At 37.9% G+C, this 26,363-nt stretch overlaps 1 protein-coding gene across 23 annotated transcripts in view; it reads right to left on the bottom strand.

The window, feature by feature from the left end:
• Nucleotides 1-26,363, bottom strand: part of Baz2b (bromodomain adjacent to zinc finger domain 2B) — a 208,788-nt gene that overhangs the window by 29,988 nt on the left and 152,437 nt on the right. For 9 of the 23 annotated variants that reach the window (XM_075985075.1, XM_075985085.1, XM_075985097.1 and 6 more), the window contains 8 exons: nucleotides 16,284-16,494; nucleotides 11,339-11,431; nucleotides 11,175-11,236; nucleotides 7,401-7,466; nucleotides 5,377-5,442; nucleotides 3,887-3,931; nucleotides 3,620-3,652; nucleotides 2,332-2,397 (listed from right to left, as the gene is read on the bottom strand). In XM_075985075.1, coding sequence (XP_075841190.1) covers nucleotides 2,332-2,397; nucleotides 3,620-3,652; nucleotides 3,887-3,931; nucleotides 5,377-5,442; nucleotides 7,401-7,466; nucleotides 11,175-11,236; nucleotides 11,339-11,431; nucleotides 16,284-16,494 — 642 coding nt within the window. The remainder of the gene's footprint in view (nucleotides 1-2,331; nucleotides 2,398-3,619; nucleotides 3,653-3,886; nucleotides 3,932-5,376; nucleotides 5,443-7,400; nucleotides 7,467-11,174; nucleotides 11,237-11,338; nucleotides 11,432-16,283; nucleotides 16,495-26,363) is intronic. The other 14 variants (XM_075985078.1, XM_075985086.1, XM_075985087.1 and 11 more) reach the window with 4 other exon arrangements.

The following is a 26,363-nucleotide window of genomic DNA, read 5'->3' as shown; positions in this document are numbered from 1 at the left end:
AGAAGTAAAAATGGAAAAAATCTCATTTTAGTAAGTAACTTAATGAAATACTTAAAGAAAACAAAAAATAAAAGCCAAAATGAGTAAATAGCAAGAAATTGTCAAACTTAGGAAAGAAGTCAATGAAACAGAAACAAACAATAACAAAAACAATACAAAGAATAGTTCTTTGAGCAAATCAACAAAGTTGACAAACCATTATCTAAATTAATCCAAAGATACACAAATTGATAAAATTTGAGATGAAAAGGGAGAAATTATAATTCACTGAGGAAATTCTGAAAATCATAAGAACATACTTTAAAAATCTGTATTTCACCCAACTAGAAAGCCTAAAGTAGATGAATTTCTTGATATGTACAACCTATCAAAATTAAATCAAGATGAAATAAATAATGTAAATTGACCCAAGCACCTTAGTAAAATAGAAGCCGTAGTTAAAACCTTCCTAACAAATAAGAAGCCAGGACAAGATGGATTGAGCACAGAATTCTACCACAGCTTCAAAAAACTGAAGTCATTATGCCTCAAATCATTCCACAAAATAGAAACTGAAAGAACATATACAAATACTTTTTTATGAAGCTACTCATAATTCATACCAAAACCACATAAGGATCCTACAAAAAAAGAGAAAATTACAGAAAAATATCCCTTATGAATATTTAAAAATTTTCAAGAAAATACTTGGAAACTGAATTCAGGAACATATCAAAAAGATTATTTACCATGATCAAATTGGCTTTATCCCAGAGATGCAGGGATAGTTCTATATCTAATACATAAACAGACTGAAAGACAAAAACCCACATGATCATCTCATTAGATTCAGAAAATGCCCTACAGCAGAAGAAAACACTAACTTATGCCATTGAGCACAGAGACGTTGAGCTGGTACACAACCAGAAGCCTCACCCCTAGGAACTCAGCACAGTACAACTACCAAAGGAGTAAAATAATCAGTATCACACAGCTACAAATACTGAGACAGCTACTTTCCTGCAGGATACACTGGTAATAGTGGCATAAATGTTATGGGAATAACCAATCATTTAAAAAAAATGGATTTAAGGGCCAGTCCATGACTGGGAACCCAATCCTTACCCTGCTGAAGTTGTCACAAACCTGACACTAGAAGGATAAGGGGTTAGGGGAGAACGTACTGCTATTATCCCAGGAAACTCATAGAGCAGTGAAATGACTCCTAATGGCCTATCACCATACCCACAGGTCACTGCCTCACTCAGGTCATTAGAGAAACTTCGTGCAATTAACAAAGAGACCGACAACTGGACAATGTGTAGAGGATGAGAACATCAGAGAAGTGAGTCCCAAGTGGAAGGCTGTCATAGAACCAAGGGTCACCAAGGGTCATGGATCATGTGAAGAAGTAGCAAAAAGATTTTAAGAGCCACAGATGATGGATGAGTCCAAGGAAACAGTGTCTTCTACACATAACCAGGACTGGATGCACAAATGAACTCACAGAGTCTATGGCAGCATGCTCAGGGCCAGCACAGGCTCTAACCACACAAAATCCCAGCACTGAAAGGTTAAGTAGACACAAGTCCCACACCTGACCAAGATGCTATATTTGCAATTGATACCTGCTGGGAAAAGGAAAATCAGTTTTCTCAGACAGAGTGACAATGAGTATATTAATTATAGTTCAGGGCAGGCCCAATGCCCAGGAACAGTTAGTTGGCCAATACAAAACAAATGCTGACCTTTTGTGGATGTGTGTATGGAGAGAGGGGAGATTTATCTCATTTCTTTGGCATCTTCCTTTTGTCTTAATGGCATTTTGTTTATTTCAGCTATTTTTTGAGAGCAAACGAGTAAGCAGATGACACTGTGAGCAAGCATTAAGTTAGGCGGGTAACAATGAATTGGGAAGAGTTTGGGAAAGGAAAAAAAATGATCGAAATATATTCCATGAAAAGAATTTTTTTAAAAAAAGAAATAACAGAAAAGAATTACAAATTTGGTTAAGGCTGGAGAGATGGTTCATCAGATGAGAGTAGTGGCTGCTCTCCCAGAGGACCTGGCTCGATCCTCAGAACACACACAGCATGTCTAGTTGTGACGGCAAAAGGTGTGGATGGTGTGATTAGGATCTAAATGAAAGTGCCTGGAGCCTCTACACATGCTATAAGGTTAGTTTTGTGACATCCTGGTTACAGTAATAAGGAGCCACAGTTAGCTCATCAATGTCATCAACACAATAAAAATCATGGCAAACCTATACTCTGAAAAAAACTACAATAGCTACTGCTTCAGGAAAAGCAATCTTCCCATCATAAGGTAACAGTCCTCCAGGAACGCACTTACTTCTGCTTTCTTACGCGCTTCCATAGCTTTCATGAGCATCATATGCTGTCGCCTTCGCTCCCGTTCCTGCAAGACCAGATAAAATTAGGAGAACAACTCAACCACAGTTAACTGTTGGGTCTTCAAATGGAAAAACAACAACAACAACAAAAACAACAACAACAACAAAAACTCAATATAGCATGTTTAGCATTTATAGACAAGTCATGGTAAATACTAAATATAAGACAAGAATGGCCATTCTGTGCATGTTTTAGTTCAGGTTTAGAAAGCAAATACAAGAGCAATCAACAGCAAAAAGGTGAAGCAATGAGCATGGAGACAGTGTAAACAGAGCATACAAGGTTTACTTATGGTCAGCTGTGATGCTCCTTCAAAAGCTGCCAGAACAAAAAGCATAATGGTTGGCTGGAACAGGTCAGTTACCTTACATCTGCTATTAGAAAAACCACAAAATACTAGAGCCAATTTTACAAGGTTACATTGTTCTTAAAATTTAAGATCAGGCAAAAATTAATCCATAATCACTTTCACATTGTGGTTTTAGAATGGATTAAGTTAATTTCAAGTACAAAATTATTTTAAAATCCAATAGTACACAAATAAATTAGGAAAAAAATTTAAAAGCGTTTATACCAATTAAAAGTTAAACTCTTCATGGTTCATACACATATACCAATGAAATGTGATATTCCTATTTACTGATGTCTGATGCTTGATGCACCATTTAAAGGCATAAAGCTGTACATGGGCAAACAATAGTAATCTAAAATGCCCACTATAGAAGTAAGGTAAGCACTACCTTAATTTGGTAACTAATTTTAATGCAAAAATTGCATATCATTGTTATTTAATCAATATTTTGGCTTTGATATATTTGGTCCCCCAAAGGGGTATTTCCAAATTTTGACTATAAAACCAGAATACATTTCATATTCTCTCATCAAGCAAATTCAAAATTCCCATTGATCGTAATGGCAGTTTTGCATCTACAAGGATGGGAGAACATGGGTCATAACTGTATCTGAATGTGTAATGAGTCAACTTTTCCTGTGACATCAGTAATGCACGTTTTTAGAGAGGAGTTTTATGCAATTCAATGAAAACTCTTTGAGACGTATCACACTTCTCATAGACAGACAAGCAGATGTATGCAATGCACTGTGCTGTAAAGCCATGCAGCAGTATGTAATATGACAGCAGCCAGTGCTACACTTTATGCATTGCTATGACAACCATATCACAACCAAATCACAATGCGGTGTTAGATGTACAAAAATAAACATACCCATACCATATCTAGTCTATGCCTCTCCAACTCCTGGTAGAAAGAGTTGGCACAACATTATGAAACAGAAATCACAGAGTCATAAAACCAATTTTAACCCCCCAAAGACACCAATACCAAAGCAAGGCATTAAACTGTAAGACAAAGGGAAAACCGCAGCAGGAATTAACAAGAAGTTTTAAAGAAAGTATTTTGAAGTTTCCCACCCCCCAAACAGTTAAGCAAATGACAAAGTACTTTCCACAGTTGTGCTTTGTGTATACAGACCTGGTGCTTCAGAAGGACAGCCTGCTGTCTTCTCAGTTCTTTTTCCTTAAAAATAAGAAACTTTTGATATACGGTTTTTAGGAGAGATTTAGAGCACATTAAATAATAAAAATTTCATTTTAGATAAATTTCCAGCCTTCAATAGCTTTGACTACAGAAGATGTTCACTATTCCATCTTTCTTACATTGATACAGCTCTACCTAATGGCTAGCTAACACAAATTGCATGGCACAATCAGTAGCAAGGATGTTTGCCTAGTAATCATTTCACTTAAAATTTAATAAATAACCAAAAAGCATACTTCGATGGCAAATTCACTAAACTGACTGAATAGATTGTCAAACATAGGATATAAAAACTGTATATATATTTTAACAATTACTCAATAATTTATGATTCAACTCTTAAAACTAGCTTACTAAAGCCTTTCTCACTCTAAACATAAGGTCCCAAATATACTCTGTGTATACCTGGGCGCATGTGTGTCCACCCCAAGGGGATTGGACACAATGCAAAAAAATTACATAAGTCTGTTACCTACTGATTATTGTTGAACAAGGTAAAATCTCAGTGAAATAAATATTGAGGGTAAATAAATATAAAGGAGAATAGAAGAATTAAGACTACTCTTTATTCTAGAGAACAAAGTATGGGAGTATATGTTGAAAAGACTGCAAACCAGACTTAGGGTAGAGCTTAGAAGCAGAGCTTTGCCAAGCACAACTATATGGTGCCCCAAACAGAACTGAGCAAATAGCAAAGCATTGCTGCGGCTCTATAGAGTAGAGCTGTGCTAGCAACCAAAGCACTAGCAGGTTCATTCAGCTGCGCCATTCAGAATTCAGAGGAAGGGAAGAGCTAGGCAGGGAAGGAAGAGAATGAATAGAGCGTCTCTCTATGCTTCATGCCAGGGAATTATAATCAAAACTTCTCCACAATTTTGGGACAGAATATAACGGACTGATCTTATTACTATGTAATGACAGCTAACAGTGTTTATAGACAGGGTCTTGCTTTGTCACTGGACTTGCCACCCACATCACCTAAGTCCGCTTCCTGACTGCAGGCAAGACAGGTATGCATCACCACAGCTAGATTATGCATTTTGTTTCTAAAAACTAAAACACTTACTGGACACTAACAAAGAGAGAGTTATGAGGGCAGTCAGGTTTGCAGCATGGGTTGAAGCATAAACATAAAGGACACATAAACTAGTTTGGGTGATCATTCTTATCAAGCAAACTTAAATCCAGATGCCATGCAATAATTTGCATTTCTAACTTGATGTCTTCCATTGATACATCAAAACAGCACATACCTACATTAAGAAATAAAAAACATACAACAATATACATACAAATAAAAGCACACATTTACACACATATTTTTCAATAGTAGCTTTAAGAAAAACTACTTTTCATGATTGGTATTACACAAATGAAGTTTTTATTTTTGAAAATAAAAACTCTTGATTCTTGGCTAAACTAACCTTTGTTCGTTTCTCGGCCTCCAATAATTTGGCATTTGCCGCTTCTTCCTTCTTTTTCTTTTTAGCCTGTGCATGCGAAACAGGTCTCAAGTCATGCAACAGCACCGCTAAGACTCGCAGCTACATGCCTCACAAGGTACACAGCGATTATGTAACACATATGCAGACAGTTACAAACATCCCCGCCTCGCAGTATTTCCAAAGGAACATCAGGGCTAAAACACATCTGTAGCACCCTTAACAACCACAAGACAACATCTTTTCTTCTATAAACAGATAAACATTTGAAATAACATTATTTTATCTTAAGAAAAACGACTATCATGTTTTGCATTTTTGAGGATTTTAAAAGAAAATTTACTCACTGAAAAAAAATTCAGAAAGAATTAATATTGATGGATAAAAAGAACCTCAAGCACATCTACTTTTGGAACTTCCTTTTCTCCTTGATATTTTAGATCCATTATTTGGTTGTAAACATTAAATGAAATTTAGTAAATCTGATTTTCACTACCTCTGTATACTGGGTCTTGATTCAGCGTTTATTGTTTAACAAGACAGAGCCTGCACTCTGACAACCAGCCTCACACTATACCACCTGAAGTCACTCACCATCTGCAAGGTCCTAATTACCTCTAAGTTATTGCTTATTTGTTTCCAAAAAGAAGTGTTCTGGATTTGGGAGTTATAAAAAGTAACCTAAACAGGGTGAGGGAATGTCTGCATTTCTAGGAGAAAGCACTACAACACAAAAAACGCCCCAAGTCTCTGCAGACCTCAGGGCATAGTGTTCTACAAAGCAGCCATTCATCAACAGCTGAGAGGAAAAAGAACTGCAGTTACCAAAAGCTTATTTTTCCTGGATGGTGGTGCACGCCTTTAATCCCATCAATTTGGGAGGGAGAGGCAGGCGGATCTCTCTGAATTTGAGGTCTACAGAGTTGGTTCTAGCACAGTCAGGGCTACACAGAGAAACCCTCTCTTAAACAACCAAATATGATAGGAAATTTATAAATCTTTTTTTCTTTCTTTTTTTTTTTTTGGGGGGGGGGGTTCGAGACAGGGTTTCTCTGTGGCTTTGGAGCCTGTCCTGGAACTAGCTCTGTAGACCAGGCTGGTCTCGAACTTACAGAGATCCGCCTGCCTCTGCCTCCCGAGTGCTGGGATTAAAGGCGTGCACCACCATTGCCCGGCCGGAAATTTATAAATCTTATAATGATATTAGTCTTCATGTTAGTGATAGATATCTGTAATATATCTATTTGGCTGTTAAGGTAAAACTTAAACTGAATATTTTTAACCCCAGATGACTTTGGGGGTTACCAAAACAAATACCAAAACAAAAAAGTTTATTTTCACTATATTTTTAGGAAACAACTTCAAGACATATGCCATTTTTGATACAGGATATGAAACATATTTGCCTTTGTCTTGATGAGGCAACTGTTTCTGGTAGGTTATTGTCTCACAATGTGACAGTGACACTGTACACCAAAGCCATTCAGATAAAAAGTTTCAAACTCGGGCAGGACTTGCTTGAGTCCTGGATGTGCTAAGTCCACTTTTTCAGTATTTCTTCCTGCTGATTTCTAGCTACTAATTTTGATGCTAACACATCCTGTATACCTAATTCTAGTCCTCTTGCAGAGGGGAGGTATACTAGGAACCCTGCTAGCGATAGCATTTTCTATCATGGAAGAGTTTCTAAATGAAAAAAAAAATGTCTAACTAGATGCCCTAGGCTTTCCTGAGGGTAAACACAACGAACTCCATGACAACTATACTGGCTTCTCAAGTCTTCTCTCTTTTGTTGGTTGCTGTTTGTTTTATTTTACTTTCTGGCATTTAGGGCTAGGATGGATGAACTCACTAACAAGGGTCAAAGAAGGCCTCCATCTACACATTTCTGAATAGACTTTCCAGTGGATGCATTCATCTGAACGAATGCAGTAATAACTGAGCATCGGAAATGACCCTGCACTTTATGAGTTGTTATCTTAGTTATGTTAAATTAAGAATTCTACCTCAAGAATCTGTTGAGCTCGGAGTTCTTTTTCCATTCTGATTTGCTGGATTCTCTTAATTTTTTCCTGTGGGAAACATTATGAAATTTTGAGAAAATAAATATTTAGGTAAAAAGGTTTAATTGGAGTCAAAATATTTAAGACATGAATACTAAATTATCAAACGCTTTCCGTGCTGGATCCGAAATTCAGCTACCTGTTGTAAGGAGATTCATATGAGTTTAGACATTTTCTCATAATGGTAAACTATAAATGCTAAACAAACATACAAAGAGATTGCGAAGCTGATTAACGTTACATATCCAGACAATATTTTCAACGAACTGCAAGAACATATAAAACAGAAATACATATAGCAACAGATAGATATCTACCACTTACTGAATGAACTGGAACGAAGAACATTATTTCTATAAAACGATTTACATGCATAGCTTTGTCATAAATTTAAAGAATGTTTTAAAATCGCAGCTATATAGTCATTACAAGGCTTTAAGGTCATTATTAAAAATAATCTCTGATCCTAAAATTTATTTCACGTGTTGACAACATGATGTGAACAATGCTTTCAACCACAAGGATAAACCCAAAAGATTTTAGAAGGAATTAGTTTGATTTTATGATCCATGAAATTACTTACATCAGATAACTGGCATGTAAAATATTTTAATTTGGTTATATTTTATAATTTAGCAATCATATATGCTTTGATAAGAATTTACATGTTGATTTTTAAAATTACCCTTCTATGCTACAATCACAGTCAGAACTTCCATTTTAAATATTCTTTCAGAAAGTTTCCGACTGGCCTGGATAGGAATGAATACATAGCAACAGCAACGACAAACCTTGACATTTCTGACTTAGATCTGTTCTAAATTCCTATAGCAAACACATTTCATCTATATCAAACACCGCTGTGTTCCTCTCTCAGTTTCCAGATATGTCTGACTGTGCTTTCCTGTGGATTTTCTTATTATTGAGTCTCTACAGAGGTGATATTTGAGAAATCAACAATCTAATTCAGAAGACTTATCACATTTTATGACTTTGCTGCTGGTGTTCCTTTCTTGACACTGAATATTAGCTGCAGCTTACCAAAAACAAAAACCCAAGTATGTATTTTTATGTTATTTCTAGATAACAGACTGAAGAACCATGTTTTGAATTATTTACTTATATTAGAAGTTCCAGGACAGGCTCCAAAGCTACAGAGAAGCCTGGTCTCAAAACAAACAAACAAACAAACAAACAAAAAAACAAAAAACACACACACACACACACAAAACAAGTTGAGACCTGAGAGAAACATATTCTTGATGAAATCTTTTTTTGTTTTTGTCAATCATAAGACTTTTAAAGGGGTATGACCTTCACTCAGCGAAAGCATTACAGCCTTCTCTCATGAGAGGATATAGAGATTCTTAGACCAAAAGTCATCTGGGGTTAAATATATTCAGTTTAAGTTTTACCTTAACAGCCAAATAGATATATTACAGATATCTATCACTAGCATGAAGACTAATATCATTTATAAGATTTATAAATTTCCTATCATATTATGTACCCATTTATTAAGAGGATACTGAGTTCTAACACAGCAAATATTTTGCTCTAATGCTAACACTTAGAACTCAAGAATTCCACTCAACTCAGATGACAATGTTCATCTACTTCATCATGATGCTTCCAGAATCTTGCAAATTGCTTTAAGGGATTCTTGTTGTATATGGGGACACATAGCTCCCACAGTGGTCAAGGCCTTATGAAGCATATGGAAAGTCCTAGCAGGGACGGAGTGGGGTTGGGAGTGTGCAGGTGCGGGCTTCTGAACACGGCCCAGTCAGTGCAGTGTCCCTACACAAGACAGCACAGGTCAGCAAGCAGCTGTGAATCAGGGAAGGGACCCTTGCAACTGGACTGCTGGCTGCTGTGGATTCTGGGAAAGATGCAGTCATTGTTGTCCGCTGTGTAACCACTAAGGAATCTACCAGGTTCTAATAGATAGTTCCAAACCCACAGTCACACAGATGATCCTAGTTAAGGAACTCAAAACAAAATCAAAAACACAATAAAAACAAGACATGAATGAGAGAAAAATGACTTACAGGGAAGACAGTTGGGTAATAGGGGTAGGAGGAAAACTAGAAAGAGTGGGGGTACTTTCAGTTATGATGTATGTATGAAATTGACAAAGAAAAATTTCAATACATATTACACATAAAAAACAACATGAGCTTAGGAGGTGGTGGCATGTACCTTTAATCCCAGCACCCGGAAAGCAGAGGCAGGCGGATCTCTGAGTTCGATGCCAGCCTGCTCTACAGAGCTAGTATCAGGACAGGATACAAAGTTACAGAGAAACCTAGTCTTGAAAACACCCAAAATAACTAACTAAATTGCCACATTTTCTTACTAAACTTGGATGTTCAAGCAATACCCTCTATCCACTGATACATGAATTTTAACACTGAAAACAGTCTTGGGTACCAACTTGAATTCAATGTCTACAAAAATATTAAGGTACTTACAAATATTACATATAAAATGCCATATATAAAATTTTGCTTCTTAAAAACTTTAAGAAAAAGGACATGATTTAAAAGTGAAGGAAATTCATTTAGGTTTTCCTCTAGGGCCTGTGATTCTTCCATTAACGAATTCAAAGCTAGGTTTGTAGTATTAGACTTGAGTTGCCTCTTGGCAAATGGGTACAAGTCCAATCAGACAGACATTAGTTCCACTGCTGCAGCCCTGGGCACCCCTTGTCATTCTGCTCATGCCTCACTTTGATATGCTATGTAAACATCTTCAAAAGACTCATCTTTAATAAGTAAGTGCAGCTCACACCCTCAAAAATAAGTTTCTGTTTGTCTCAGATGGAGACTGTCAAAGAACCACAACTGGTTTAACTGCAGAAAAAAGAAACTGTAGAGCTCTGATCCTCATCAGTCAGACATTGAGTACACTCAAGTCTCGGAGACATCATGTAAAAGCGGTCAGGGAAACGGTAGGAGCCAGAGAGCTAGGGGACTGCTGCAAAACAGTGTTTTGGAAATGACAGGAATGTTGCAAACATGGATTCAAAATGTTTGCCTGCAAGACGATATGGGTTATCATCCCACCACGGGTACAGGAAGAGCTCACAAGGCCTTAACTTCAGGGATAGGGCCTCCATACATGTTGCCCAGACCCCAGCCCTTCATCTATGTACATATGAACAAAACTAGCTGGACTCAGGAGAGCAGAAATCAAAACACACATACTTACACACACACAGACACACACATTCAGTTAGTAGTGTTTATCTTACAAATACGAGAACCTCAGTTCCAATATCAGAACCCACATTTAAACAAAAAAAAAAAGAAAAGAAAAGAAAAAGCCACGTCTGGAAAGATGACTCCACAGTGAAGAATACTGGCGAGGACTTCAGTTTGTTCCCAGCACGTACATGGTAGCTCTTAGCCATCTGTAACAAAGTTCTGGAGGATCCAACGCTTTCTTCTGGCCTCCATGGGTACCAGACATAGATGTAGTACAAATACATACATGGAGGCAAACACTCATTCATATAAAACAACAAGAATAAATATCTCTTGAAATATTAAAAAAAATTAAAAGGAGTAAAAATTTTACGACGGCAACTTTCTAAACAGACAGAGGCATTCCACATAACAGTGGCTGTGCAGGCATCCAGGCGGGAACCGTGTGCGCACAGACGCAGATGCACGGGAAGGCGGACTAGAAGTCCGCTGCAGCACATGGACATACCTGCTGCTTCAGAATCTTCATCTGTTCTTTCTGCTTCCGCTTCTCTTCAGCAGCCATTATTGCTGTTAAGAGAAACCAAAGCACGTCTGTCATCACAGACTCAGGATTGGAAGGCAGACTAAGAATTTCCAGATCCCACCTTTCGATGCATGTAAGTCTCCTACCCTGCTGTTTTTTGGCTTCTTTGGCAACCCGTGCCTGTTCTTGCTTTTGAAGTTTTCTCAGAAGCTTAATTTGTGCTGCTTGTCTGGCTATTTCTGAAAAACACAAATTTCGCAGGGTAATTAACAACATTATATAGCTGATAAACTTGAAGAGTAATGTGGAACTGTGCTGTGTCACCACGAACGATGCGCACTTCAGAACACTGCCTAGGGGAGATGCAGACCAGGCAGGAAAGCAGTTTGGTGGAGAATGACATGTTCATTCCCCCTACAAATGGCCAGATTAGGAGACTGTGGTAGCTCCAGCAATGGAGCAGTTGAGACAAAGCAATCATGAAGTTTAAAGCCCCCAAAAGTTAGAAAAGAACTGCCAAATTATTTAATCAACTCTGAAGAAAAGAATAACTGTATAAATGTGATCCCCGTCATCCTTCTTGAGTTAAGGACCTGCTGAGATGTAAGAATATCAGCTAGCTTCATCTTAACACACTCATACACACTATCACACACATGTAAACACACACATTTTCACTTACCTGTAAAGGCAAAGACCTCTAGCCAAACTTGTGTGCCAGTGATTAAATCCTTGAATCTAGTGATACTTTCATTTACACAACAGAAGAATTAAAACTCTTAAAATAAAAGGAGAGACTACTGGCCAGACAGACATCTTAACGAGCACATGGCTGTGGAAGTCTGCCGACTGAGTCTCATTCCCAGAACCCCTGCTGGGGAGAAAACAAACTAATCTTGAAAATTGTTCTCTGATCTCCAACTGTGCAACATAGCACGAATGTATTTCATTCATACGCACATCATTATGCACGTACACGAATATTATTAAAAACATTTCAATGAATGAAGGTCTTGTAACTTTAAATGACAGATAGAAGCATCCGGGGCAAAAACACTTTGGAGTCCCTCTCATTAGGAGATGGAATAAACTCTGCCCCGAGATTCTGAATTCGGCCAGTGGTGTCCCATGATCAATAGGATGTTAGCTGAAACAACAGAGGGCGTTCAAGGGAAGACATGTTCTCTATTGCCAACCAAGGACATGTTTTAGATCGGCTGCTGGATATTGAATACATGGAGACAACTGAGCCCACACATGTGAACAATCCCAGCCAAGACCGATAAAGCTGTTCCCACTGATTCCATCTGGAAAAATGATTAGCTCTTAGTGCCCCGAGTCGTTGAGATTTAGTGGTTGGTTGTTAGTGTAGACACGGGCAATGGATAAAGAAACCATACAATGTTATTATTCTCCTCAATGGAAAGTGTAATCTGCATGCTCTTAACTCTGAAAGGGATGGAGCATATTACCTGAAACATATTTTAGAAAGTTCTACTTTACAACACAGAACAACAGTTCTAAATTTTGTAGCTGAAAAAGATGTTATATAAAGTATATTAACTGACAATGATTATGTATTTCTACCTTTTATTGAATGTGGCTAAAGCAAAAAATTTATATGATTTTATTTAATATTTATAGCTATTTTATAAGAAATAATATTACACAGAGCATATAAATAAAATGTCTAAGGTGCACAGAAGTACAGTGCAGCGGAAGCAGAAGCCCGTTTCCATCTCACTATGAGGAAAACCCTTGAAGCAGCATTTGAATGCTTTCAGAGTTCTAGTAAGTTAGCCATATAGTCTATGAAATGATGATCACTAATTTTCTACCATAGCAATTCTGTCTGAAGTAGAAAAGCCAATGCGATGTGATTTAGAAAACAATTTCCTAAAAAGTTACTTAAGCTAAATTCTTGCTCTAATACAAGCATGGATTTCATAAATCCTAAAAATGTCATAATGAAAACAAATAATTTGCCAAAAAAGTAGATGCTAAAATTTCTTTTAAAAAATGTCTGCCTTAATTTCAAAGATAAGTATTTAGTCTCAGATAAACTCCTAGCACATAGAATTAGTGTGACCTTTTAGACACACGTCCTTTCTTTGCAGCATGACTAGATCTGTCAGCACGCCTTCGTAAGCGTCAATGGAGAAAGCACTGTTAGGACGACATCTCCAACTCTGTGACACCCAGTGTCAGCTGCTATTTTCTGCTGCACACAACTTGAGGTATTAGTGTGGGTCAATTAACACACAGGTTTTATTTACACACACGTAGAGCCACTATTATATCCGAACAGTGTCAGATTTTAAACTATTCGCTGTTGCTTAATCTCTACAAAAGGAGTACACAATAAATTCATATACTTGTAAATGTAAAATGACAATTTACATATATATAATTTTGTGCAAGTGTACGTGGGTGCATGGGCCATGGCAGGAATGTAGAGGTCAGAGGACACGTTGATGGAACCATTTTACACCTCCTACTTTGATGTGCGGGTCCCAGGGACAAAATTCAGATCACAAGGCCTGGGCAGGAAGTAACTTTACCCATTGAGTTATCTTGCTAGCCCAAATATAGTAACCATTTATTGTTAAATATTGAATGCTGTGGTAAGTGCATGAGGACTGTTACCACCAAGCTGGGGACCTGAATTTGATCCCAAGAAACCTCATGGTGAAAGGAAAGAACCATTACCTTCAATTTGTCCTGTGACCTCCACAAGATATGGTGACACAAATGTATCCTATTCTTAGTAAATTAATAAATGTAAATAGGAAAACTAAGTGATTGCTTCATGTAGAGAATACACACACAAAATCGCATGCACACACGCACGCCCACACGCACGCAAACAATAAGCACAATAAGGAATGAAGCCTATTACAACCAAAGACAAATATGTAATGGACTAAAATCAATTTGAAATCTAGATGAATAAAATTCTGAGTAAAATAAGGACAATTAATTTCTTTGTTCCAACAGACCTAACATTTCAAATGTATTTATTTATTCATTCATTCATTTTAAATATCAAATATTCATTTATTGTTTATTATGTATACAGTGTTTTGCTTGCACCTAAGTAAGCACACCAGAAGAGGGCACCAGATCTCATTACGGATGGTTGAGAGCCACCATGTGGTTGCTGGGAATTGAACTTGGGACATCTGGAAGAGCATTCAGTTCTCTTAAACTCCAAGCCCCCCGCCTGGTCTACAAAACTAGTTTCAGGACAGGCTCCAAAGCCACAGAGAAACCCTGTCTCGAAAAACAAAAACAAAACAAAACAAAAAAACAAAACTCTAAGCCCCTAATTTTTCAAATTTAAATGTTCTATTTTAGATAGTACATAAGGGTAAATGTATAAATAATGAAAACAAACAGAAAAAGAAGATATTTTGGCTACCAGTTCACTTCAAACACTCATTTTTAAATACAATGCAGCTACCTTTAAACAAGTCTCATAAGAGTCATGGCTTTATAGATAATAATTTTTAAAACTCAGGACCAGCAAGATGGCTCAGGAGTGAAGGAACTTCCTATCAAGACTGACAACCTGTGTTTACCCCCAGGTCCCACATGGTGGAAGGAAAAGACTCAAGCAAGCTCTCTCCTCACCTCTGCACATGTGCTGTCATATATGTCCCCATCCACACATGTCCACACACGTCAGAAAGACAGGATTTAAACTAAAGCCAGGCGTGATGGTACATACCCAGCATTCAGGAGGCAGGGGCAGGGGCAGGGGCAGGCAGAACTCTCTGAGACTGAGACCAGCCTGGTCTACAAAGTTAATTCCAGGACAGCCAGAGCTACACAAAAAATTCCTATCTTGAAAAACCAACAAAAAACAAGTACCGCCTCAAAACATAAAAACAACATTAAACTAATTTTTAAAATTCATCTGCTCTTAATGAACTGGTGTTATCTACATAAAATAAATACTTATAAATGTTTAACATATATTTATTATTATTGTTTGTGATGGTAAAGCTTCATTAAAAGAGAGTGACATTCTAATGAGAATGGTAAAGAAACACATGGCATCCCTGACTGCTGAACCACGGGAAGGCTGGCTCCTAGTTGCAGAAAGATGACCAAGATCAAGCTGACAACATTTAAACTGAATGAGGTATACACGGGAACCTGCTTTAGAAATTAACAAACATGTGTAGGTGAAGCTTGAATTTGGAAATGTGTACAAATTTCTAGAGAGAGTAACAGAAACTTGTTATGACTCCACGGATGAGGGAGAATGAGAGCTTTCTTTTCAAGGATTTTGTCCCATGAGTTTTTTTCCTATGGTTTCAATTTATTTACAATGGGTAGAAATACATTTTGGATGTTTTCTCTCGGTTTTATATTTAGAGATAAAACATTCCTGAAATAACATAAAATCCTGATAGTCTTTTCACTATAATTTTAATGAATAAAAATTTCAGCCATCAGCTATCTGTACAGATGATGTGCTCATGACAGCCCAGAGGCTTCACTTCTGCACAAAGTAGCTCAGACTCCACAGCAGAACAATGTTCGTCTTATCTTCCTGTGTAATAAGGAACAGCTCCAAGGTACTTTATGTGAAATTCTCAATAATAAGTACATTTTGAATGAATATGAGTACTGTGAACTTAATAAATCTGCTTTCTGGTGCCCTTGTCACGCCTTCTAAAACACACCGACTATTTCAGCATCCTGGAATTGCATACCCAGACTTCAGGAGATTGCAAACTAAAGCACTTGGGTTAGTTACGAGTAAGTGGAGTTCTCCAGCTGAAAATTTACCTACAGGTGCACAGATTTTGAAGTTATTCTCAGGTACACTTCAAAAACTTAGGAGCTATAACAAGGAGAATCCCAGGCTGGGACAACTTTAGAGCACGTGTCAAAGGCTAGCTGCTCCAATTCTGTGCAAGCCTCTTTAACGGTAGCACACAGCACAACTATTGAGGAATGGCTACAGATTCAAAGAACTCCTTATTTAAAAGCAGTGTCAACCACTTCCAAGTCAAAAGTATAAGAAGGATGACTGTTAGGTTTTCGTGTGATTCCTAGTGACAGGTGCTTCTTTCTCACCTTGAGCCTGCAGTTTCCTTAATAATTTCGCGTCCGTGCTATCTAAGAACTCTGCACTGCCAACATTGGGAGGGCGACCCTTTCGGCGTTTCATCCTCGACTCCTCTCTTGCTCTTGGTCTATCGGGATTGGGTGGTCTTCCTCTTCGGCCTTCCATTGCCCTGATACGAGGAATGACATCCTCTTCTTTCAAAAGACACCACTGCATTCCCTGTTAATCAATAAATTGCAGAAATAAATGTCACAAATACATTAAAAATAAGGGGTCAACATAACAGAAAATTCTAGTTAAAGCCAGAGGCTTTTTTTAAATTTATAAAGCTGGCATAAAATTTAACTTTTAAAAATTAAATTTAGTAATTTTTCTATGGTAAATCTTTAATATTCTTAGTCAAATTATTTCTTCCTTAAGTACACAGACAGTTCTGTATCTGTGTTTATACTCATACAGAGAGACCTAACATAATCATCACTCCCGAATACAACCGTGACAACGGTGGCAGACATGTGAAAGGACCAGCTGTGTGGGAACCCTAGGGGTTGTTCGTGAGTATTGAGAGTTCACCAAAAGCATTAGGTCATCTAGATACCAGATAAACTTCTTTCTGAAATGAATATTATAGCTAATGAAGTAGAGTTGCCTGTGAATGGTTGCATTTCATCAGAAATGAGACAAGCAGACCAACACCAGCTTCTTAATGGAGGCTCACATCACCTCTGATCTTATTCCTACCCCAAGGTAATCCTGGACTTGATCAAAATCCAACATTTATTCCATAACTTTTAAAGGCAAGACTGAACAAGACCTATCTTTTTAAAATACATGTAAAACCCAGTCAGAAGGAAATCAAGAAATGATTTGGCCTCTTCAACAAATAAATTATGACAAGCTTAACCAACAATACAGGGAAAAGTAAACTTTAAAAGGTGTATCAATCTGAATTCATCAGCCTTATTTGGCAATTGATCTAAAAAAAAACTACTGAGAAAATTTAACAACTGGAAATTGTAACAAACACTGACATTTGAAAGCACAAGAAAAAAGGCAAGCCATGGGGCTGGAGAGACGGCTCAGCGGTTAAGAGCATTGCCTGCTGTTCCAAAGGTCCTGAGTTCAATTCCCAGCAGCCACATGGTGACCCACAACCATCTGTAATGAGGTCTGGTGCCCTCTTCTGGCTAACTGTATACATAATAAATAAATAAAAAAAAAAGCAAGCCAGGCGATGGTGGCGCACGCCTTTGATCCCAGCACTCAGGAAGCAGAGGCAGGCAGATCTCTGTGAGTTCGAGACCAGCCTGGTCTACAGAGCTATAGTTCCAGGACAGACTCCAGAAACCCTGTCTTGGAAAAAAAAGAAGAAAAAAAGCAGCCTTGTGAATGCAATGATGAGAGCTCTGAATTACAAATCTGCTTGCTAAAGGACAGAGGGTAGCGAAGAACCCATAGTAGAAACCCTATCGGGCTCAGGCACTCCGAATTCACAGTTTGATCTTCATAACACTTCTAAGTCATCTGGCAGTGGGTTTTAGAGGTACCGAGAAAGCAAGGAAGAAAACTATGATTCAATTTGAAAAGAACTGTCACACTTTTAGGTTAAGATGTTCTTACAGCTTTTGATATATAAGTAAGTATATATAAGCTAATGTGTGACTGATCACAACTTTTAGGACTGTATCAAGCCAAACTTGTGATTAAAAAATTAGTGCATGCCTGACAGTGGTGGTGGCATATGCTTTTAATCTCAGCACTTGTGAGAAAGAGGCAAGCGGATCTCTGTGAGTTCAAGGCCAGCCTGGTCTACAGAGCAAATTTCGGACTAGCTCCATAGCTACTGGGAAACCCTGTCTTGGAAAAAAAAAATTAGTGCATGTATTGCATATCTGCTTGCTAACAGTAAAAATCTAATATTAGCTTGTCAGTGATTTGTATGCTAAAATAACTTTTATATTGATTTTGAAAAAAAAAATTGCTTTCTCTAAAGATTAAGATACCAAGGCCAGCTGGACTGGGACTGAAAAAGCATGGGATCAAACCGGACTCTCTGAACGTGGTGGACGATGAGAACTGATGAGAAGCCAAGGACAATGGCACTGGGTTTTGATCCTGCTGCACGTACTGGCTTTGTGGGAGCCTAGTCTGCTTGGATGCTCACCTTCCCAGACCTGGATGGAGGGGGGAGGACCTTGGACTTCCCACATGGCAGGGAACCACAACTGCTCTTTAGACTCGAGAGGGAGGAAGGGGGAGAGGGAGGCAAATGGGGGGTGGGGAAGAGGCGGAAATTTTTAATAAAAAAAAAAGATAACAGTCAATAGAATCAAGAGTTGCACTGAGTACATATCTGGGTCACACATGACCTCAGAAGAAAACTGTCAGCACAGACAGGATGGAGCACACTGTGCTCAGTGTCAAGGAAAGTTTTATTAGTTTCCCCTCCCCCTTTTTTTTATGATTTTAGACACCAAATCAGCACATATCACACATGCTGATTTTAAAAAAGTGACATTTGTGACTGAGTGACAAGAGCACACAGGAGTATGTAAACAAATCAGCACAATGCTTCATGCCACTATTGAGGGTCTTGTACGAGTACCTTTTCATATTAAATGTGATTATTATATAGTACTTCTATATTCACATAGGAAAATTTCCTGCTGGTGCTAGAAACTTACCAGACAGTAACGACTTTATAATCTACATTTGTGCCCATGGCATTTAGAAAACTAGTGTTTGTAGAAGGGACTGCATATATTGGATTAGATGTAATGTCATCTAACTCTTTGATTTCAGAAAACAAGAATAAAATGCTTAGGAAATGTCAGGCTTATACTACAGCTTTAATCCCTTGAGTAGTCAAATTATTTGCAGGTAGGGACATATGGTCTAGCTCTAGCTAGACATAATTAATAATACTTGACTAACTCTTGTGAGTCAGAAATTATATGACAAAAAGTAAATTTGAAAACCTGGCTTGGGTTCCCCAGCATTAGGAGAAAATTTTTCTTTTCTTTTCTTTTTTTTTTTTGAGATAAGATTTCTCTAGGTTAGCCCCGGCTGTTCTGAAACTTGCAATGTAGACCAGACTGGCCTTGAACTCACAGAGGTCTGCCTGCCCCTGCCTCCACGTCTGACTGTTTATTTTTATTAAGGTTTAACACACAAAAATGTTTCCTAGAAATAATGTTCCATGACTAAGATTTAAAAGACACATATAAAAAGAAGCATTATGAAGATGATCAAAGATTATCTTTATTATTTTATACTTCTTTTTGAAGGGTTACTAATTTATATTTTTTTACATTTTATTTAAGAAGACTGAACAAATTTGGTAACATAAAAATGGAAATATGAGATAAGTGAAACTATACTGTAACATTGCAATATATTACTTTTTTAAAAGTTAGAGTCTCTATGTGTTATTTGGAACAGGTGATCTAGAATTGCTTCTCTAAAAGAAAAGATAGAGAATTTTTAAACTTTTAAATTTTTATTACTTATAAATGTGTCTGTGTATGGTAATCGGAACAACTTTGTGGAACCCTGTTCCTTTCAACAACCCTTCAACTGGGTTCCTCAGTTCCTGCCCCCACTAAGTCATCTCTCCAGTCCAGAAGAAAGCCATCAAAGAATATTTTTAGGGGCTGGAGAGATGACTCAGCAGTTAAGAGCACTATTCAATTCCCAGCACCCACACAGCAGCACACAACTGTTTGCAACTCCAGTTCCAGGGGGCCTGGCACCCTCACACATAAAAGAAAACAAAACAAAAACAGTTTTAAAAGAGATTTTTTAAAATATGTACATACAGGTGTTTTGTCTGAATGTACGCATGTGCACCATATATGGTATTTGCAAAGTCCAGAAAGAGCATTGGATCCCTGGAACTCAACAGTGGTTATGGCCACCACGGGTATCTGCAAGAGCAGTTGCTGCTCCTTCTGTGGAGCCATCCCCAGCTCCAAAGCAACAGTGTTTGTAACGATGAACCTAAGGCTCAGGCTACTCCAGTGTGGGTGACTCGGGGCCACATCACCAAGAGTGATGAACTGAAAGCTTTAGCAGTCAGGGCAGGAAACTGTCTCAGTGAATCATGCACACATTATGAGACCCTAGAACTGGGAAGGGGACTAGAACCAGAGAGAACGGCAAATGCTTAAGTCTTACAGGAGAAAGAACAAAAGCTGAAGACTACCTGGATATGAAAGAGAAGCCTGAAGCCAACCAGAAAAATGAGCAGGAATCACCACACTTATATAGTCATGGCCGCGCTCTTACATCTCAACCAAGCTTCGATAGTGTGCTAACAGTAAATGTGTATAGGCGGCTGAGCAACCTAAGTGGATCGCTTTTCTCAGTGTGAGTGTCACGAGGGTGCTGGGAGCTACAATTCCATTCCTCTAATGGCTGATTTTCCAAGTTATCACTTGAAAGGCCAGCACTTTGAAATGAATAAGAGATACTTCTTTTCTTCTCTTTTCTTTTCTTGTAATTTAAGACAGGTTCTTACTATGTAGTCTTGCTTTGGCCTAGAATGTGGGATGGGATCTTTCTCTAACATCCCTGTCTCTTGGAAGTAAAATAACTGGTTGACATTGAAGTAGATTAATGTATTTGTTGTAACAATTTTAGATCTCTTAGTCTTAGATTATTCACCAAACAGATTTTCACAAAATATTTTCTAGTAAAATTAAGTCTAAAAATAAAGTTGCGATTAAAAAAAAACAATAACAAAACTAAAGCCAACATCCTTCTGATAGTGTGATTTGCGTCTTACTAAGAGCTCACATGAAACGTTTTAGAATGTCATACCTAAAAAGGACAATGAATCATTAAAAAAATTTTACTTATTTTTATTTCATGTTTATAAATGTTTTGGCTGTCCCTATGTAAGTGAACTGTGTACACGCCTGTGCTCAGAGGCTGAAGAAAGTGCTGACCCCTTGGAACTTGGGTAAACCAAGTTGTGAGGATCCTCTGGACCGTGAGTCATCTATGGCTGGGAGCTGAACCCAGTTTCTCTGCTAGCACTTTGCATTGCTGAACCGTATCTCTAACTTAGAAGAGCAGGGATATGAAAGACCTGCTCATTCCAGGTGAGAAAATTAAATAAGCCTTAGAGCTCCCAAGTGACATAGGATGCTGACTTACAAGGATTAGAAGTCTTAAAAAAAATCATAGGGCATGAACAAAGCATATGTATCAAACACTTTTACAAATATTTGAACATCCTACAACTTAATACAAATGTTAAAATTAACATGAAGAAAAGTGGGATTCTGTTGGTTTTCCTAGGCCTGGGTCTACTTCACATTGCCTTCTACCTCCAGAGCAGCACAGAGAGCTTGCTGTACTTTACACGAGGACACTGGGCAGTCCGTCTCTCCAGTTACACAGCTCATTAGAGCCACACACTATTTTCAGTAGTATTTAAAATATAAAAGACTAAGAATAACTTTCCCTGGGAACATGAGTGTCACTCATGAAACACAGTGGAGAGAGGTGTGGTTTGATAATTATCTCCACAATGTTGATTATATTGTCCAACTGATCCAATAGGTGATCTCTAAGATCACATCTTTAGAGAACTAAGCAACTTCTGTGCTTAGTTCAGAAAACAAAGGATTTGACAAAAAGCAGGGACTCAGACCTTCAGTGGCTCCACACTTGGGCTTACATTGTAGGTTGTCTGGTACAGGGCTCACTTAGTCACTAAAATCCTACCTGGTAAATGAAAGACATGAACTTCTAGGCTCGTCCCCTGTCCGTGCTGACCGTTCATGTTCCCAGAGTCCATACGTGCCAGGGCTAGGTTGCACAGGTATGGCAGTTAACAGCAGAGCCGGCGTAGAACTCTGGTTGTTGACTCCCAACCTTTGGTTCTTTACCTAATTTAAAATAATCACCAGAACTACAACCGTGCAGAGTCCATATGCTGCCAAATTATTATGATTGCTCCATTTATTCTTCACCAGAAAAGTCCTTCCATTATAGCTGGACAGCAACAGATCGACAGGAAATTTGCCAAATAACACAGTTCTTTGTAACTCTTACAGTAATGTACTATCTGGGTTCTACATTCATATTAGTTTTTCTTCAAATTTAGACTTTCAACTTCATTTCTAAAGTAAGAGGCATGTTCACAAACTTCCTTTGTGAGCAAAAAAAAATGTCTTTGGGAATAATCTGGGAACATTATTTGTCAAAAATATTTACAAAGTGACTTTAAAAAGGTTATTTTATTGGCCGGGCGGTGGTGGCACTTTAATCCCAGCACTCGGGAGGCAGAGGCAGGCGGATCTCTGTGAGTTCGAGGCCAGCCTGATCTACAAGAGTTCCAGGACAGGAACCAAAAGCTATGGAGAAACCCTGTCTCGAAAATCCAAAAAAAAAAAAAAGTTATTTTATGAAAGAAGCATTTTACTTTTCTTATGGCACAATGCCACTAAACATAATCCTTAAAAAAAAAAAAAACCAAACTCAGAAAGTTTCTGAATGGTATGTAAGTCCTCCTTTGTCTATCTTTCCTTCCTTTCTCCTCCTCTTTAGGGATCTCCTTGAACTTACTTGGTGAAAAATACGAAATGATTTTTAAAAGTTAATTAACTAGTTTCCACATTAGAAGTCACGTAAGGCTTATCAGACACTTCAAAACAACCTCGGCCATCAACGACTACTCACTGGAGCGCCTTCCTGTGATCCTATGTGGATAAAAGAAACAACAGTTCTCTCAAACTTACCAAAATCAAGACAGCACAGACATTTTTCTCCTATTACGTTTGTAACCAAAACAGTGAAATAAAATAAAAATGATGACAAACATCAGGATCAACAAGTTTTTTTATGATGCAATGGAACAGAACTCTGAAAAGACAAATCTATCTGAATCCTTTCCACGGGGCTGCAAAGAGGCCATAGGGGCAGAGATCGGGCTGGAGACAGGCGGCTGACAGAGCACGGCCTGCAGAGAACTGACAGATGAGGGATTTACGGAAACTATGAGAGCATTTGAAATCAAGCTAGCGGCAATGATGACCATTCACTGGTCCTACAAAGATCTTACCATGTCTTTGAATTCAAACAAACAAAACTCTTTGAATACAGGTTTGGTTGGCCTCCTTCCTTCTAGAGCCTCTGTTCTTAAATTAAGGGTGTCTGCTTTAGTTATTAAAGATAATCCTTCACCTAAACTTTGACACCCGTGAACTGGTTCTCACTTTTCATCTTGTAATATACACAAACACTAATTTCAACCAATGTTTGCTATCACCAAATACATACATAACTACTATCATAAGCTCCTAAATACTGAATAAAAATGGATAATTTTTAGAAAATGTTGTTTTTATCACCTCAAACATTACCTTCTGGCAGAAATTACCTCCTAAATTTTATCTGATAAGATTTTTGGAATATTTTTATTATTTTTCTGCTTTCAGTAAAATTAGAATGAAGAATTGATGTTCCCCTAGCATATCATAAAAGGAAGAATAAAGATGTGATGTAGAAACTATATTCCCAAGTAAAGCTATCAATTTGAGTTAAAAATGACAATACATTTGAATAAAGCATTTTTCCCTTTTAAACTCAAATACATGTATTATATACAGAGCACCTGAAATCTTTATGTTCAATTTTCCTACATTTGAAAAATAAAAAATTTCTTAGTTTCATTGCATTACAAAGTAGAGAGGTATTATTTTAAAAAACAAAACAAAACAACAGTCTTCCACATTATGCACTTGTAGGGCAAAAGGGTCAGCCAAAGAAACCAACCAATCCCTGAGCATGAACTCTAACACCCTGACCCTCAACCCAAAGCCAGTGAATAAACACTTTAGCCCTGAAGCAAGAACCTAAGAAACATACACTTTGGCCGGGGAACCAGAACCAGTGAAAGAAATATGCCCTGGCCCCAAAACTAAGGCCAAGAAACACAATTTGGCCCTGATACCAGAGCCAACTCTGCTCCTAATAAACGAAACTAACCAATCTTGGAGCAGAAAATCTTCTCCTTGGGAAAACTCCACCCCTAAGAAGCCCTACATAAGTTTCCCTGCCAATTCAGGTACAAGTTGTCCTTTTCCACACAGGCAGAGGTAGTACCTCTCCTGGACTCTTCCTTCCAAAGTAAATCTCTCTCTTAAAAGAGTTTCGGATGTTCCCTTAGAAGGGCTGAGCATAAAACTAACTTTTCACCTCCAGAAGGAGGCAATTGCTACATTTCTGCAAGGGCTTCCTCTTTAGCAAAGTGAAGGAGAAAAAGAAACACCTTGGGCCACAGCAGAAGAAGTGGGTGTTCACTGCCAAGATGTTCACTTAGGGGAACAGAACAGAGCTCAGCAGTAAAGGCTCTCCTAAAAGAGGAGCAGGATTACTACATCCTGAGAGGAGACCAACCCCACCTACACCCAGCTTCAGGTATAGCCTGACTTCTCAGTAAGTCAGGACCCAGCTTGCAAAGCTATTGCAGCTCTAGGTATAGCCTGAGTTCCAAACAAGTCAAGACACCTTCCCCTCCGGAGCTGTAACACGTACAGTACTTGATTCAAGTAAATTTTAGAACATAGAAAAAACACAAAAGAGAATAATGAAACAATCTACTCTACCATGACCAATTATTAAAGCCATTATCAAGTTTGATATACTAATGTTTTTTCCTCCTTTTAGATTTTTGTTGTTGTTATATTTTAAAACACAGACCCAACATGCAGACTAGGATGGTCTCAACTTGGCAATCTTCCCTCCTTTTCCATCCACTGCTGGTATTGCAGACATGCAACACCATAGCAGCTAGGCAGCTTTTGATGTATGAAGTTTTGTTTTTAATATATGCTTAGACATCAAACTTTTATACAATTTGTATAAAGTTAGAAATATTTTATACACAGAGAAAACTTTATTGTGTGACAATAATGCATTTGTGCCAAACGGTATTTTATAACCTGCAGACATTTAGCTAATCAAATGTCCTTTCTGTTTGTGCTTGCCTGGCTGCTGTTGAATTGGAAAAGTTAGGGAAATGTGGAAAGCGTGGTTTGTCCTGGCTGGATGTTCCTTCGGTGTAAAGCCTTCATCATGGTGATCGCACCTCAGACCTTACCCATGATATGCCATAGAGGATGGGATTAACAACAATCCCAAAAGGTGATCACCATGGACAAGAAGAAAATCACCAAAAGGTCAAAGATCAAATCCTTTGTGAAAGTTTACAACTATATAGCATGAAGCCAACAAGGAACTCCAGATGGGCAGACTAGGTCAAGCCTAAGCAGGGGTACAGACAGCTTCTGACTTAGATTGTTGTTCGTTTGTTTGCAACACTAAAAGCAAAAAATTCTATGCCAGTTACTCTAATAAAAGGATAACCTGTTAATTTTCACAGAAAATTCTTATATAATTATATAAATTTTTGATTAATACTATGCTCAAACATATAAATGATACATATGAAAATATGTGACTTTGTACCTATAAGAATTCTGAAAGCATGAATATTTCTAATACTTTAAGTAAAACATTTTCTTTGGTACTTCTAATCATAGCTCAACTTACAAATTTTTCTGAGCTAAAAAGTGGTGTCAGGGGGCTGGAGAGATGGCTCAGCGGTTAAGAGCACCGGCTGCTCTTCCAGAGGTCCAGAGTTCAATTCCCAGCAACCACATGGTGGCTCACAACCATCTGTAATGAGATCTGGTGCCCTCTTCTGGCCTGCAGGCATACATGCAGACAGAATATTGTATACATAATAGATAAATATAAAAAAAAATAAAGTGGTGTCAGCGTTCATGTTATCTTGACTGTGCATTCTGAAATGTTAGTTGCTCGACATGTTGCAGCTCTAAGAACTCATCTAAGTTCCTAGCTGGAATTGATTATAACAAGACACTATGCAGTTGCAAGAACACTGTGTTTAATGAAAAGTGAATGAATGTCAAAGAACACTCTGCTCCATGTAATGAGGCTTTATAGATTAAGTATAATTATTATTGATACAATACAAAAATACTTAATGTATTGAATAGCAATTAATTTTACTCTCAGAACAAAAGTCTATTGAATTAAAAAAAATGAAAATG

The sequence above is a fragment of the Microtus pennsylvanicus genome, chromosome 9 (genome assembly GCF_037038515.1).
Source record: "Microtus pennsylvanicus isolate mMicPen1 chromosome 9, mMicPen1.hap1, whole genome shotgun sequence".
Taxonomy (NCBI): domain Eukaryota; kingdom Metazoa; phylum Chordata; class Mammalia; order Rodentia; family Cricetidae; genus Microtus; species Microtus pennsylvanicus.
This window is presented reverse-complemented; position numbering and strand designations above follow the sequence as displayed.